Source organism: Solea senegalensis, linkage group LG13 (assembly GCF_019176455.1).
Source record: "Solea senegalensis isolate Sse05_10M linkage group LG13, IFAPA_SoseM_1, whole genome shotgun sequence".
NCBI classification, from domain to species: domain Eukaryota; kingdom Metazoa; phylum Chordata; class Actinopteri; order Pleuronectiformes; family Soleidae; genus Solea; species Solea senegalensis.
In genome coordinates this window covers 8654449-8669320 of record NC_058033.1, presented here as the reverse complement: position 1 = coordinate 8669320, position 14872 = coordinate 8654449, and the positions used below count along the sequence as shown (strand labels likewise).

General features: G+C 39.5%; 1 protein-coding gene across 21 annotated transcripts in view; it reads right to left on the bottom strand.

The window, feature by feature from the left end:
- picalma (phosphatidylinositol binding clathrin assembly protein a) overlaps nucleotides 1-14608 on the bottom strand; it is a 29652-nt gene extending 15044 nt beyond the window's left edge. For 9 of the 21 annotated variants that reach the window (XM_044041723.1, XM_044041725.1, XM_044041727.1 and 6 more), the window contains exons 1-11: nucleotides 14513-14607; nucleotides 14052-14297; nucleotides 4080-4222; nucleotides 3281-3356; nucleotides 3084-3186; nucleotides 2184-2277; nucleotides 1956-2067; nucleotides 1702-1808; nucleotides 1574-1615; nucleotides 264-275; nucleotides 20-105 (exon numbers count right to left, since the gene is read on the bottom strand). In XM_044041723.1, the coding sequence (XP_043897658.1) occupies nucleotides 20-105; nucleotides 264-275; nucleotides 1574-1615; nucleotides 1702-1808; nucleotides 1956-2067; nucleotides 2184-2277; nucleotides 3084-3186; nucleotides 3281-3356; nucleotides 4080-4222; nucleotides 14052-14181 (905 nt within the window). In that variant the 5' untranslated portion in view covers nucleotides 14182-14297; nucleotides 14513-14607. Of the gene's footprint in view, nucleotides 1-19; nucleotides 106-263; nucleotides 276-1573; nucleotides 1616-1701; nucleotides 1809-1955; nucleotides 2068-2183; nucleotides 2278-3083; nucleotides 3187-3280; nucleotides 3357-4079; nucleotides 4223-14051; nucleotides 14298-14512 lie in introns of all 21 variants that reach the window. The other 12 variants (XM_044041732.1, XM_044041744.1, XM_044041745.1 and 9 more) reach the window with 6 other exon arrangements.
- Between the last annotated feature and the right edge of the window lie 264 nt (nucleotides 14609-14872).

Here is a 14872-nt window from a genome sequence, read left to right as displayed (position 1 = left end):
AGAGATAAAGCAGACGTACCTGCTGGCTGCTGTCGAGTCTTTGACTTTCTTTCCCTCTAAAGAGGCCAAGTGTTGTTCCAGGGCGTCTAGCAGGCTGCTGGGGGCCTAGCATGAACATCACTGACACATATTAGAAAAGCCGAACAAGATTCTTTTTTGTCTGAGAAATATCAAATACACTGAGGCATGCCAAGTTAAAGCCCAAAGTAAACAGAGTTACTTTCACATACAGAGACAGAGAGAGAAAAGATTCAGATACTTACACACACTGTAAACTGAAAATAGAGGGATAGAAGGAAGGGAAAATACAGAAAATAAAGGTGGCAACGTCAAGAATTTATAATGAAACCTTTTTGGGAGAAAGCTAACCTAATTCTGGTTCATCTGCTACAGCTACAAAAATATAATACATCAACAACAGAGCATGTGATTAAATAAACTGTATACATAATGAAACACCAATGCAGGTTGCTGGGCTATGTAAGACAGGTCACACCCTTTATTCACACCTTTATTTGCTGTATGACGTGCAAGGTCAGAATTAAGTTTGGACTGCAAGGTGTGTGGAAGTGCAATCACGAGCTCATGCAATGTCCGATTAAAAAAAAAAAAAGTGTTAGGCTTGAAGCTGCAGGGAGGTTAGCTGAGGTGAAAAAGGACATTAGCAGCCAAACTTTGGATGATACATGAAGAAGGTCCCTCATCCAATTAGAGCTCACATAATAACCTCAAGCATAAAACCCTGAAAGCATTATCCTTTGTCTCATTACACTCACAATAAATGCTGCTTTGCATTATATGTGGGAAAAGAACAAGTTTTCTTACTAAGATAGAAACAAATATAATTTTTATTATGCAAGTCCACTAGAGATTCTGTGATGGGTCTCACCACCACTTTCCAACTTGCCTGGAAGTGTGACTGTGATACCAGATAAAATAATCACCACTGCAAATCACTGCTTACAGGGCAATGATTTAGAAATCTGAGTATCAGGCAATCAATGGCCCTGATATTAACAGCCACCCTGAGTTATCAGGTACAGGTGGACGGTTCAGGTGTGAACATATCTACACGCATCCTAAATGCATCAGAGTTCATTTTGGACACGTGGTCAGATTGTTTTACAACTTTTTTTTCCCCCTCTCACTCTCCACCTGTCCTTTGTATAGACTATGCAAATACACTCACATACATCTACACAGTAACACAGCAACATAACTTGGTGTTTGTAAACAGAAATCATTTCATATTTGCATACAAAGGTGGAAGACGTCAGCTCTACTGTGGTTTCAAGAGACTTATCCATCCCATCGTACCAGGTGAGCAGTCGTACTTAGCACTGTTCACTTATGAGCAGCCATATTTAACTTCTCACATAGAAGTGGTTTTCTTCTATCAATATACTTTACACATTATACATTTTAAGTGATGTCACACTTCATAATTGCCCCAAAATTTGGCCAGTCTCTGCTTTTTTAGTTAAAGAAAGCCAGCAAAGAGTTATCGGGTGTCAGGTTAGAGTATTAAGTCATTGCAAAGATGGTTTTCTGTAATTACTGCATCTAGTCTTACCTGAGACAGATCTGGGATGTCACCTCGATCAATCCCCACTTGCTGCAAAAAAGAGAAAAAGGACTGTCTTTAAAACAACTCCAGGCTCATCTTCATCCCTGATGGGTAAAGGCAAGGCCCTGACTTGCCTCTGCGACTTTGAGGAACTCTGAGATTCTTGTCATTCGTGTAAGGAATTTCTTGTAGATGTCCAGTCCATCCTTGCACTGCACTTTCTTCATGTCAAAGTACTTCTCTGTTAAAAGTGCACACCAAAAGAATTATGACCAACATTGAAATTTCCTTTAACTTTAAAGGTTTACATTTTCAAGATCAAATTGTCACTCAAAGCGGACACTGATACAAAACAACATAACCACAAAAACGCCAAACTTGTCTTTACCCAGGAGATTGATTATGCCTTCATTGTAGGCTGCAAACAGCCGGATGGCATCTTTGAACAGAAGCATGAAGGCTGCATTGATAACACCATTTGTCAGTTCATTGGCATTGACCTGGAATCAGAGAGGACCATTTTAAAACCCCACTTTGAAAACTGCATGCAACACATAAAAGAAGAGTCCGCAATTCATTTGGATGAAAACCAGTTCAGTCTACACGAAGCACTCACGTTGAAATCAAGTAACACATCCATCTGATTTTGGATAATAGGGATGGTCTTGAGGAGCTTTTCAGTGTTCATGGTTCTCATCAATCCATCAGACCTGTGGCCAGAAATAAAAAATCCAATTCTGTTACAAATCTGATCTAATACACAAGTCTGTATGTTAATAGATGCATCATGATCTTTAGGTAAATGCATCCAGACAAAAGACTGATGAATTAATTAACCATTGCATCCATCTTCTGCGTGGATGCAATTACCTTAAGATCATAATGTCCACACAAGAGACAGATGTATTTAAGATTACATCTCTCTCTCTCTACTTGCTGTGTGACACTTCTGGATTTAAAAGAGGGTTCTGAAACTGGAACTCTTTCTTTCCTCAAATAAGGCAGCAGAAGTTGAAAGCCGCACACATCAGAGGACCTTGTGCAACGTTTAACAAATATGTCACAATACATTTGGGAAGAAATACATTTGTAATATTCACTATTATCCTGACTCGTATTTTCACTTCCCATGAGTGTCAAAAAAGATCCAAGATTCTGGGAACACAACCAGGCTTCAATGTCTCCATAACACATTTCATGTGTGATACCTCTATCAGCGTAATTCAGTCTTTTTACCCTAGTTTTACTGATATAGTAACCACAAAGCCATAACCAGCCATACATTAATATAACATAAATTTTGCTTACAATCAGTCAACATCTCAAAATGTATCATTGCAGCCTGGCAAATATGTGCAATTTATAAAATTTATGATTTTGTGACAATGGAAGTGCACGTCCCTCTCTACAGTCTGTGTTTAGTGAAGCATTTAGCTGATGTTCAGATTTTACGGACTGTATACGGAGTATCTGACCAGTTCACTCCTAGCATTAACACAAGGAAACAAAATCTTACCCTCTTTTCACTTTAGTAAAGTCAAAAGCGACTTGTCTGTAGGACACCGCCTTCTCATTCAGGTAGCGGCTATACCTCCTTATGAACGTTGACATGTCGTAGCCTAGATAGCAAACAAAGGGTAGTAACGGGGTAAAGATAAATGCCATGGCAATTGTCAGGTATATAATCTGAAGGCTTATTAATCCAAAATATACCTTGTAAGCCGCTTTTGTCCAAAAAATTGCTGAGGTTGAATAGTGTGTTCCTTGAAGCCAGATACTGTATAAACCTCTGCAAGAAAAACAAAAGGATGAGGAACTGCATGCACTTGCACAAGTGGAGTTGTGCAATTGACAGCTTTATTTTTGGGCTTGTACAATTTAGTGAAAGCAGTTCCCAATTTTGGGGCCAGGACTAGGGCTGCAACAACTAATTGATAAATCAATATTGTTGGGTATCAACAACAGTTTTGGAGAACAGTGAAGAAGAACTTTATTTGAATATAGAGTCTGGTGCTACCTCTACTTCTGAAGATCAGTCCTCAACATGACACACATCGGGGGTTATAGATTTCATTAGAATCAGGAGGACAAACTCTCTCTAGAATAATCTGCTCTCGGTTCATTCATTATCTATGTTTGGGTTGTTTGGGACAATCATGCAAATTAACAAAAGTCATCAGCCTTCTGAATTACTTATGTCCCACATGGCTCTTTAGGCAAGTGCCAGATTAGCAGTTGCACAGTGCCACAGAAAGAAATTGTCATGTGTGCATAAAAGGAATCTTAGCTAGCTCAAATTATATTTATAGCTTATGACACAGTTATTTTTGTGTTTAAGGGCTCTTTCATTGCTCTCCTACTAGATGATACTAATGTATCCAATACTCAAATGAAATAAACTACACATTGGCTAATGCAAACATCATCAGATTTAATAGAAAATCTTTGCAAAGAGTCTTCCTGTATTATCTCCACCCACAGGTGGAGAACAGATGTTAACAAAAGTCCTGACCTCATTGCCATAGACCATCAGATGGTGTGTGGTGGTGAGGGACTTGAAGACAACCACCCAGCTGGTGTTGGCGGTCCTCTCAAACAGTGTGTCAGCCAGCTGAGGGATGTTCACATTCATCTCATTCGTGCACTGAATTAAGTCTAAAGAGAGAAAGAGAGGACAGGATGGGGTGAGGGGAGCCGAGGGGTAGAATCAATAAGGTATAGAGACAATCAATGCACAACATTTCAGCTGAAGTACACGTGTTTGCTCTTCAGTGAAAGCAGAGATTTCCACCATGTCGCTTGCCCATGTTATCTTTATTTATGTTCCTTTTCATAAGACCAAGCTACCCAAAATCAATATCATACCGGAGGGCAGTGGTAGGCTGGTGAGTCAGAGTTCAGGTAAACACACTCTGTCAGGACAAACAGTTCTAGAAAGCCATGATACAGGATTGACAGGCATTTTCATCATCATGACCCATGATCAGGTGACTGTTACTTCAAAAGCAAAAAAACAAATAATCAAAAACAATTGCTAGCATGAGGTAGCAGATCATGCTGAAATATACGAGTGCAGTTGCAGGAAAAAGTGGCTTCACCATAACACCGGGCTTCAGTATTTGGTGAAACTCTGACGAGGGTGAAGACAGAGCTGTGCAAACCGAAGTAGCACTATCAAAGTGGCAGCATTTGCTTGTGTGTAGTTTTCTTCTTTTAACATCTGCAGCTGAGCAACCATGGAGTCAAGGTTGCGGTGTCTGCCTCTGATGTTCGTCTGTGGTGAATGGTGTGGGGTCTGTGTGGCAGATGCACATCTATGGAGACCGAAATTAAAATCACCCTCTGCAACAAATTTCATTATGCTCCATTTCTCCCTCACTTATTTATTTATTACTGGGATTAAGTCACTGATTCCAATGAAGTTGCATCAGTTAAATACCATCATACGTGGATGAAAATTTTATGTCATGGTGTTTGACTTGACAGGCCTAGCACTCAGGATGTGTGTGCCACTCTAAATGCAAATACACATGTACATCATTTATGTATGTGGGGGCCAAATTATGTTTTTAGCTAATCTGACTATACCAATAGCTCCATTGTGAGTGTTTTTATGTCAGCAGGATAAAGAAATAGGAAGTGGAGTCAGGACAGGCCGAGTGAACCAATGTGCTACAATTGCAGCTTTAAAATGACATAAGGATTTATTCATTTGATAAATAAATGATCAATATGTAGTAAGTCAATGCATGGGTACTAACAAGTGTAAAAATACTTTTGGCTTGTGAAGAAACTACAGCATGTAACAGGACATCAGTCGAGGATGAAGTCTTTAAAGTGGCCCAGACACTTTTGTTCAAAACAACTAAAACAACGACTGCCAGACCACTTCCTAATGTGTTCTTAGTGATTAGATGTCAAATGTGTCCTCACACCTTCACACCTGAACTAATCTAAGTGTCCACCTGTGAGCGCATCACTCCAGTTGAATCTTCAATACCAGGTCTGAATAACATCTTTCTTACCATTTACACTGACACTCGTCAGCCACTGAGTTATAGACTGACGGGGCACACACTTAGCCTGGCTACCATGGCTGGGTGCCACCACCATCTGGCCTGAAGTGAAAGCAAATGCCTCAGGGTTCATCTTTCCAGCAAGGCCATGGGACTGATCAATGATGCCAGACCTCATTAGACACCCCATACATCTTCAAAGATTCAGAGGGCACCACTCTCGCTGCTCCATGTCCATTCTGAACTGCATGTCTTGCACCTGACCTTAATAGTATCCTACAGAGCCATAACTGGGGCCATTTTTTTACATTGAAACTCTGCAAAGTCAATCAAATAAAAGAATATGAACGGTGCAAAACTTACAAAAACGTAACATTTATATTACAATCAAAAACAAAACAGAAGAGACACGTCTTTGCATTTTTGCCTTTGTGATAAATGTGAAAAATCTTGAGCAGTTGATTCTGACAGATACAGAACATCATCTGATTTATAGTCCCAAGAAATAGAATCAGATGTTATTCACGCTTGAGGTGGAATAAAAAATGCCTTGATTGCTTTCTTCAAAGAAAAAAAAAATATATATATATACATATATATGACTGACTTACTGTTATCTATGATCCTAGTTATCTAATATTTATACCCCCCAGAACCAAAAAGAAACTTGGCACATAGTGTAAATTAATATTTAAATGCAATTTATGATTTGACTGTAATGAATAAATTGAAAACAAAGCAAGTGAAAAATATTTTGCAACTTAACTACATTAACTGTTGCATGGGATGTGGCAGTGCTACCCAGAGAGACCTTTTTACATGGGTGGTCCATGAATCCTCCTCAGTGTTTGCTGAAAACCACACAAAAGGCTTTATGCTCTTTACATACACAATAGGCCACCCATGTGACAACAAAAGGCTTTTCAGACGCAACCGAAATGACAGTGGTGAACACAAACACACCATCAACTTTCTCCGCGGGTCTTCCTGAAGCTTTTGTATATGGACCAATTATAAACAACTGTTACTGTTGTACTGTAAATCTCCAGGAAACACTTCATCAACATTATATCTATGCCATTTTTAGCTAATCGTCTATATATAGTTTAAGTGTAGAGACATTTTGCAAAAAACAGTATACAAATAAATCAACATTTGACACAAAAATACCCAAAATGACTAGATAAACTTTTTTCAGAGCTCTTTATACTGGCCTTGCTGCTAAATGTCACTATAACTCACTTCCCTAAACTCTGCTGTAATTGAAGCAGAACTGGAATTGTCAGAAACTAAAAGCAAAATATATTTCCCTTAACACCCATGCACACATTTAAGTCCAAGGACAACACCGACATAGCTCTGGACAAATATTACCGTATAAGCGCCCCACAAAGACACAGTGCAACCCACACAGGGTCTGTGGGTTTGACAGGCTTGCATGTTTTAGCCAGCCAACATGTTCATTTTCTGAGAATGTAAGTGTGTGCAAAGCAGAAGACATTTACAGAGAACCATGAATGGCTGAAGAGGGGGCATACAACTGCAAATATCCACAATCACTTCCCTGGCCTCAGGTATTTTAGACAAACACATCAAAAATGTGTTTGGTGAGGTCCCATGGTGACCTTTAAATCAAATTAAAAATCAGCACATCCTTGGGTCCAAGTGACAGTGGAACAAGAAAATCCCTCAAAACCTTCTTTACAAGAGATCACATTCATGAGACTGAGAGACTGGAATGCCTGAATGGATTAGCAGTTACCTTGAAGACAACACACCGTCAAACTTTGGACCACTATCCACACCATGCTAAGCATGCAGAACTTCAGAAATACACATTTGGTCCAGTCAAGTTAATGTTTAAAAAGTTAATAAGGCTATATAACTCTTAATTGCCTTGTCTTGTGGTCGTTAGAATGCACAGGCTCTGCTTTTCCTACAATTGACTTCTGCTATAAGGGTGTTTTAGGGACATTTCCTGATTTTTAAACAAAAGCTTAAGGATAGATTAGTGGTATTCTGTACAGAGACGCAAACTTGATTTTTAGATCTCGAGTTATCAATACAATTTGAAATTTTGAGAAAGGCTCAACTGATATTTGGCTGCAATGTTAAAAAAGTAAGTTAAAAGGTCTACAGACCAAGACATAGAGGAAAGATACATGGTTTTCTGATTTAAGACCAAGGAGTAATACAGCAGGCTTGGGGAATTTAAGTTGCTCATTCAGGATGGCAGCTTTATCGGATAAAGCTGACAGATGACTGAGAACAGCGACAGGAAGTTATGAGTAAACTCTTTTGTCATGAGGAAGTAATGGGTTAGATGCTGCTGTGGCAATAGATTCACAGCAATCACAGGGAGAGGTCAGCACACAGGAAAAGCCCCATTTGTAACAGATTAACTTGTAAACCGATCTGCCTTCAAAAAGACACTTTGATTTGACTGTTGCATCTCTGATCTAAGGCAGCACGATGTGAGAAAAAGGCTCCAATAAACCCGCACTGTTGTAAAAAAATTAACATGCGTCTGTGGCAGAGCAAAACAGCAGATGTTACATCTCCATTTCAATTAAAATATACAAATATAAGAGTTAAGAGAGACTGAATAAGCTGTGTTCTACCTCAAGAGCACAGGGGCCTATGTGCCATTAAATGTCTGAGAAAGATTGCTGCACACAAACCACTACAGAGACGAGACTATACAAGGACCAAGTGACATTTAATTAGTCATCTGTGGGACAAACTGCAGTTTTATGACACAATAATTGGCACTTTAATCTTTCACTTCAGTGTATTTGTACTTCCTTCCTAATAATGCCCAAGAAGTTGTGAATTAAGCTGTTTTGTATTAATTATCCAGACAGTGGCATCCACCATAGTTTCATCTGTCCCGCCAGTTTCATCATCATAACCTCTAACCTAGTGTTTTCATGCATTGCTGCACTATAGATCCATGTCCAAGTGCAGTTTGCCTCGTGCTTGCTTAAACAGCTCTCAGTGTCCATCCAAATACGTCTTTATGCTACCGTTTATGTGTGACCGTCATTTGATATCTTTTGCACATATTATTGCATTGCATTCATGTTGCTGTCGCAACAGACTGAATTATTCCTGTGGCCGATCTAGACACATTCAAGTTTGAAAACTGGGTATAGATACCATGTCGCAGATGTAAGGCTAGCTATCACGACTCATCTTTAATAGTCAGATCGTCACAAAATGTGTTCAATAAACATTTCCTGGTTACAGAAATGTGATTTTGTTTTTTTATTTTTATACAGCCATGAGATCGTTATGAGCCCCAAGTTACTGTTCCATACACGTGGACTGTCAGAAGCAGATGAGTCAACCAAGAACAAACATCCACTTTAACAATCACACCGAGCAAAGACAGGGCTGAAAGAGAAAGTCTGCTCTATAAATTAATCTGCACCATTTGTGTTGACATCAGCCTGATATCTCCAGACAGCTGTTGGCATTAGCTCCCTTGCAGCCTGGGCAGACTGAATACAGTGAGTCGACTTCCATGGCTTTATTTCTTGTACCCACTGATAACATATCTTTAGCAGACAAAAAGATAAAAGATCAGTGTGCTTTTTTCAGTCTGTCCCTCTTGCAAAAGTGGTCATCACATCTATGAGTCTGTGTCTTGACTGTAAATATTAAGGGCAGCCAATACATTGACTTTATTCTATGATACTTCAATTTAAAATAACAGTTTTGAGCTTGTGGTAATATCTAAATAGGCATTTGCAGTCTCCTAATAGCAGTAATTAAAAATAAACCAATTAAAGCTAGTGTTGTGCAACCTTGCTTTTTTGCCCAATCACCAGAACTTTGACCAATAATCAAAGTTTCCAACAAGGCAAATCACCATTTTGCAGGCTGTTTAATCATTTATCAGTTATCCACCACCCTAAAATGGTTGGTTGATACCAAAAAGTGCCTCACAGGACTGGATAATATACTGGAACTACTTTCAGCGACCCCTCTCTCTCCTCTCCACAGACAGGAAGTGAGCTGAAGGACACCCTCATCACATCTGGGTTTTAAGACCTGTTGTTATGTTAGCCTTTGATTTTACATCACAAGAAAAAGAATGTCATTGCAAAAATGCAACTGCACCACGTACAAGTAAAAACAGATGTAATATTTACCAAAAAAAAGTATTATTTTTTCTTCCGGCCCTAGTAACATGTCCAGGATGTTGAAAGAATTCCAGTGACCAGTCAAGATGCCCAACTAATTGACAGGAAATGTACAAGTACAGTGTAACAGCAAATCTCATATTTGACCAGCTCAGCTCTCCTGAGCTCTAGGAATGGCTTGGGATATGAAATGACTTCCTGTTGGCTGTTTACTCATTCCAGAACATACTTTAGGCACTAGAGGGAAACTTCCTGCTTCACATCTATTAGTATCCAGCTTCTATGAACATGATGTGGGCTAATGGTATAAAGAACTAGCAGGAGACAAAGTAGCAATATTTATGATAGTTAAGGGTCAAGGGATTGGCTTGCCTCGCAGATTTCTGTGCGATGAAGCAGTGTGCATTCGGAGAATAGCTTAATAAATTATATTTTGACAAAGGAAATCTGGCAATTGTGATTGGTTGTAGCAAAAGTTAAATAATGTGTATCTATAGTTATTATTTTGAGGATATACTGTACCATGTACAAATTGGGTGTGGTAGAGCACTTTAGGTTGAGGGTAAACATTTTAAGCTCAGCTTCAGCCGACACCTTTTGTTTTGACTATAGTTATTATGATGATCAACGTTTGCTTGCTTTATTACAACCTTCATTATTGTTTTTTGCCTGTGTTCGTCTGTCAAATGCATAAAAGAAAATTGATTTTGATGACATTTTCTGGGGATGTAGGTTATTAGATTTTGGTGGTAAGAAAACTGAGCAACTTTGGTAGAGGTTTGCTCCCTCCGAATCTTTTTTGTTTAGCTGAGCGGAGTATATGCAGCGATCTACAGCATTTGATATGTTTGTTTTTCAAATGGACCAAATAAAGAAACGTTAATTATTTAATTGATAAAGCAAAAAACAGGTTTTCTAAACAAAAACAAGGCGACAGACAGGTGCCACTTGTTGACAAAGACCTTTCTCGTGCTGCAGAAGCAAGCACATCAGAGTTGCCGTTTAATCTCATGGGCCTGTCAGAGATACAGAGCACTCTATTCAGCACAGCTGGTGGACAGGACATCAGCACTCTTTTTAAGGGGCTGTCACTTGATGCCACCACAGTCACATGCTATGTGCACAGCACTGCATTCTGTGCGTGGAGGGTGAAACCATGTCGGGACTCCAGGAGGGTGCAAAGGTACAGATTTATATTAACGCATTTGTCATTATGACTCAGATGAACCATGTACAGACAGTCATGGCTGTCAGACATACAAACTCAGAAAGAGCAAAGCCCAGACATGAAGTTCAAGGTGGACTCTTATTACTTGACTAATTTAACACATCTCATGTTATTATTTCGCCATCATGAGCACCAGTGCATATTCAACAGTGTAGGAAACACTTTCACATAATATTTTGGTTGTCTACCATTGATGTAACGTCCAAAAAATAAAACCACACTGAGATAAGTTGAAATAGCCTCTTTGTTGACTGCTGATAGTCTGATTTAGAGCAATTTCAGTATCAAAGGTCAAGAGCCACTGCCCAATTTATGTATTCATTGCATCATGAGACCTTTGAGCAGTTAAACAGCACTGTATAATCAACTTCAAATAATGGCAATTACCTGGGGCAGAAAAGGAGTGCTGCCATGCACACAGGCTGCCCACTGTTAATGGCAACTCTCAGTGGAGGAAATACCATCCATTACAGAACTGGAGCTACAAAGAGCACAAGCCCAAAGTCTACTGTCTGCAGTTTCATCAACTTAAGTGAACCAACTCCAACTCCATTTCACACTTATTTTAAACAAACACAGATAAATACGCTAAAGCCGACAGCAAAGTTTAATTTGCTCACCCTTTACTTTTCCCTAACTGCAGAATCTCTTTTAAAGTTACATGACTGAGTTTCGTTAACATGACAGTGTTAAGAATGTGAACTGTGTTCAGCACATAATGCAACGTAGACAGTGTAGAGGGCCATATCTCACCTGCAATCCAGACTGCAGGAACACAGGGGGCTATGTGCGGCTGGCCAGGAAACTCCAAACACAAGTACTCCCTTCAGCCAGCTTTAAATAACTCTAACCTAAGTGAGATTCTTGCCAAGCTGTGGGTCTCTACATAGATTACCAAGGAGAAGCTTCAGTTCAGCAGCTCCACAAAGGAGCCATATATACCCTGGTTGTCTAGAATCAGAAAGGTCACAGGGGCACCGCTTTAATACACCAGGAGATGAAAGCTGTGGAAATTCAGAAACCCACATGTTTAAATGCCAAATACAGTAGCACTCCGTGGTCAACCCAGACCAGAAAGTAGACGGTCAATAGAAGAGGACTCCACATTGCAGGGGATTGCCTGCAGTCAGTGGTACACTGTTTTTTGCCAAGCAAGTTGATACAACAGAACAAAGCTGGGTGGAGAGGAAACATCTATTTGCCTGCTTCCTGCAATAATCATCCTGAAAATATGTTTTACTCAATGTACCACTGTTCAAATTCCAAAAAAAAACTACCACCATTTATGTGGAACAGACCTTACAAAAGCCTGACTGATGGATGGATGGCTACTATTCAAATTAAACGGTGATGACCGATTTGCAAAATAGGTGGACTGCATGTCTGCTGTTTGTGGAGCTAAATGCTGCCAAACACAGGAGCCTGCAGTGCCAGGTTGTACTTGCAATGCAGACAGAAGTAGGCCAAAATATAATATAGTTTAGTCCTTAAGAGAAACAACTGAAGGTGAAAAAGAAGAGTGACATTATTTATAGATGACAAACTCAAACTGTTAGGAAATAACTTTCCCTTCTATATTGAAAGAGGTACCATCTCCTTTTTATACATTTCAAAATAGTTACTGTGGTTTTACACAGAAAAACAAGATTCATTTTCTCAGTATGACCATGCTCAAACTGATTTCGCATTGGTTTGTGCTGGTTCAGAAATTGAGGACGACATATTAATACCTAGAATTTAAAAGGCCTTTGTGCACCAACAGCGACAGGATTTAACCAAGCACGGATCCATGTTGAGAATAACATGGTAATAATCATGATATCTAAGATTCAACTTAGCTACGAAAGTAATTTTCAGAAAATAAAAATGTAGTAATAACCCCAAAACATCCCTTATCCAATGGCGGGAAAGGAAGGTGTCAGAAGTGATTTCTAATGCTCTCCAAACAGCGAATAAACTGAGCTTAAACAATAAGTAAAATCAAAGCTTAAAAACAAATGTGACAATATCGTATAGTAAGTCGTCCCTGCTGACTAGTATGATGTTTTGACGTGCAAATTCTAAACAGGGAAATATATGCATATGATCTGTTTGACTTGTAAGCCTCGGATAGCACCATGGGTGTCTCAGAAAACATAGAAACTCAGTCATGAGCATGACCTTAAAGTCACGAAACACGGAAGCTGTGTCAACCATCCTGCAGTACTTAACCTTTACAGCACTAAAAAGACAGTGACGGTTGGATTAATTCCTTCTGGAAATATCCCTAATAGTTCAACATTAACACCAAGTCACTATGAAAGATAACAATATATTGCTGAATATAACATTTGCTTGTGGTCTCTTTGTTAAAAGCTACACATCGTAGTCCACAACTGTACAGCCACTTCCTGAAATAAGAAGAGACAAACAAGCTGCAGAGCAAGTGTCCAAGACTTCTATGATTTTATGAGCCTTAAAATTATTTCAAATTACACATCTGATTTTGGTAATTTTCTTTTGGCTACCTGTAGAAGAATAGCAAAGTGGGACTTTCTATAGGCTGAAATACAACTTCAGTGTTAATATATAAACAAGTCTCACATTCAAGTGCACGTAATAGCATTTCAGCTGTAAATGATTGCTTTATGGGCTATACATATTAGCCTCTATAATAACTCATAAGAGCTCATTGGTTTTGTGGCTGGTATTTGTCTTGGTTTGGCTAGCACTTCAACACACGTGTAATGCACAAATGAATATGATAGCTGGTGGTAAAGGAGAAGTGTTGAAGCCTTCAAGTTGCAATTTGAAAGCATGAACAATGTTGATCTACTATTGGTGACGCACACAGGTTACCTATTTGTCATGTCAACGGGTTAACCTAATTTCTGAGATAATTGGGACCATTTCTACGTGTGCACTTCTGTGGTAACTCCATCCTACATTGCTTTAAACAGACCACTATCACAGTGTGGCTAAGTTAACATTACATGTAGCCTATGTGCAGGCCTCGCAGCCACATACATAGTCATTCACAAACCCCGACCTGACGTTATCTTGAACAGGGAACTCTCCAGCTACAGCTGATAAGCAACAAACAGGATACTTACAATCCAAGTGTTTCTTTTTTGGTCCCATTATTTCATGAGTGGTCGCCTTGCACACCGTTTTGGTTATCGCCGAGCCGGTGACACTGTGCTGTGCGGCGGTTATCCTGTCTGTAATGCTCTGTCCAGACATCCTGTAACAGGTCGAAGCAACGATAGCCGCTAGAGAAGGGTTTTCAGAGCCAGCGGAAAAGCCGGAGTTTGAGAAAACGTTGCAAGTCTTCAAACGTTCTGTGTCACCTGACAACACTGGAGAGGGAGAGAGAAGGAGAGAGAGGGAGTATGAGTGAGTGAGTGTGTGTGTGTGAGAGAGAGAGAGTGGGAACACGCAGGCGTTCCATTACGCGTGTGAGCTAGCTGGTTAGCTTGCTAGCTAACTAACGAGAGACAATTGACTTTAATCATAGACACTGATTGACTCCGCAATGAGAGTCGTCCATATTCCAAGACTATAAGATACATACCTAGTCTTTCAATCGCCCCCTCACGTCTAAGGTTTCTTCTTCCCTTCCCGTACAAGTCTTTCTCACATACCGTAACCAGACAGAATAAAAATAGATCCTATTTCCGGACTCAGTCTTTCCACAATAAAAGCCCATTCTATGGAAAAAAAAAAGGCCGCGAAAAAGGGCAACACTATTTAAAGAGTGAATCACCATTAGTTGATTTATATATTATTTAATTTATTTACAATTTGTGTTTACCCTTTCTTTTTTTACAACAATTTTATGTACAATAGGTCAGAGGTCTCAAATATACAACCTGGGGCCACATGGGGCCCCTGATCAATTGACTATGGCGCTCCACTTATATTAATGTATATA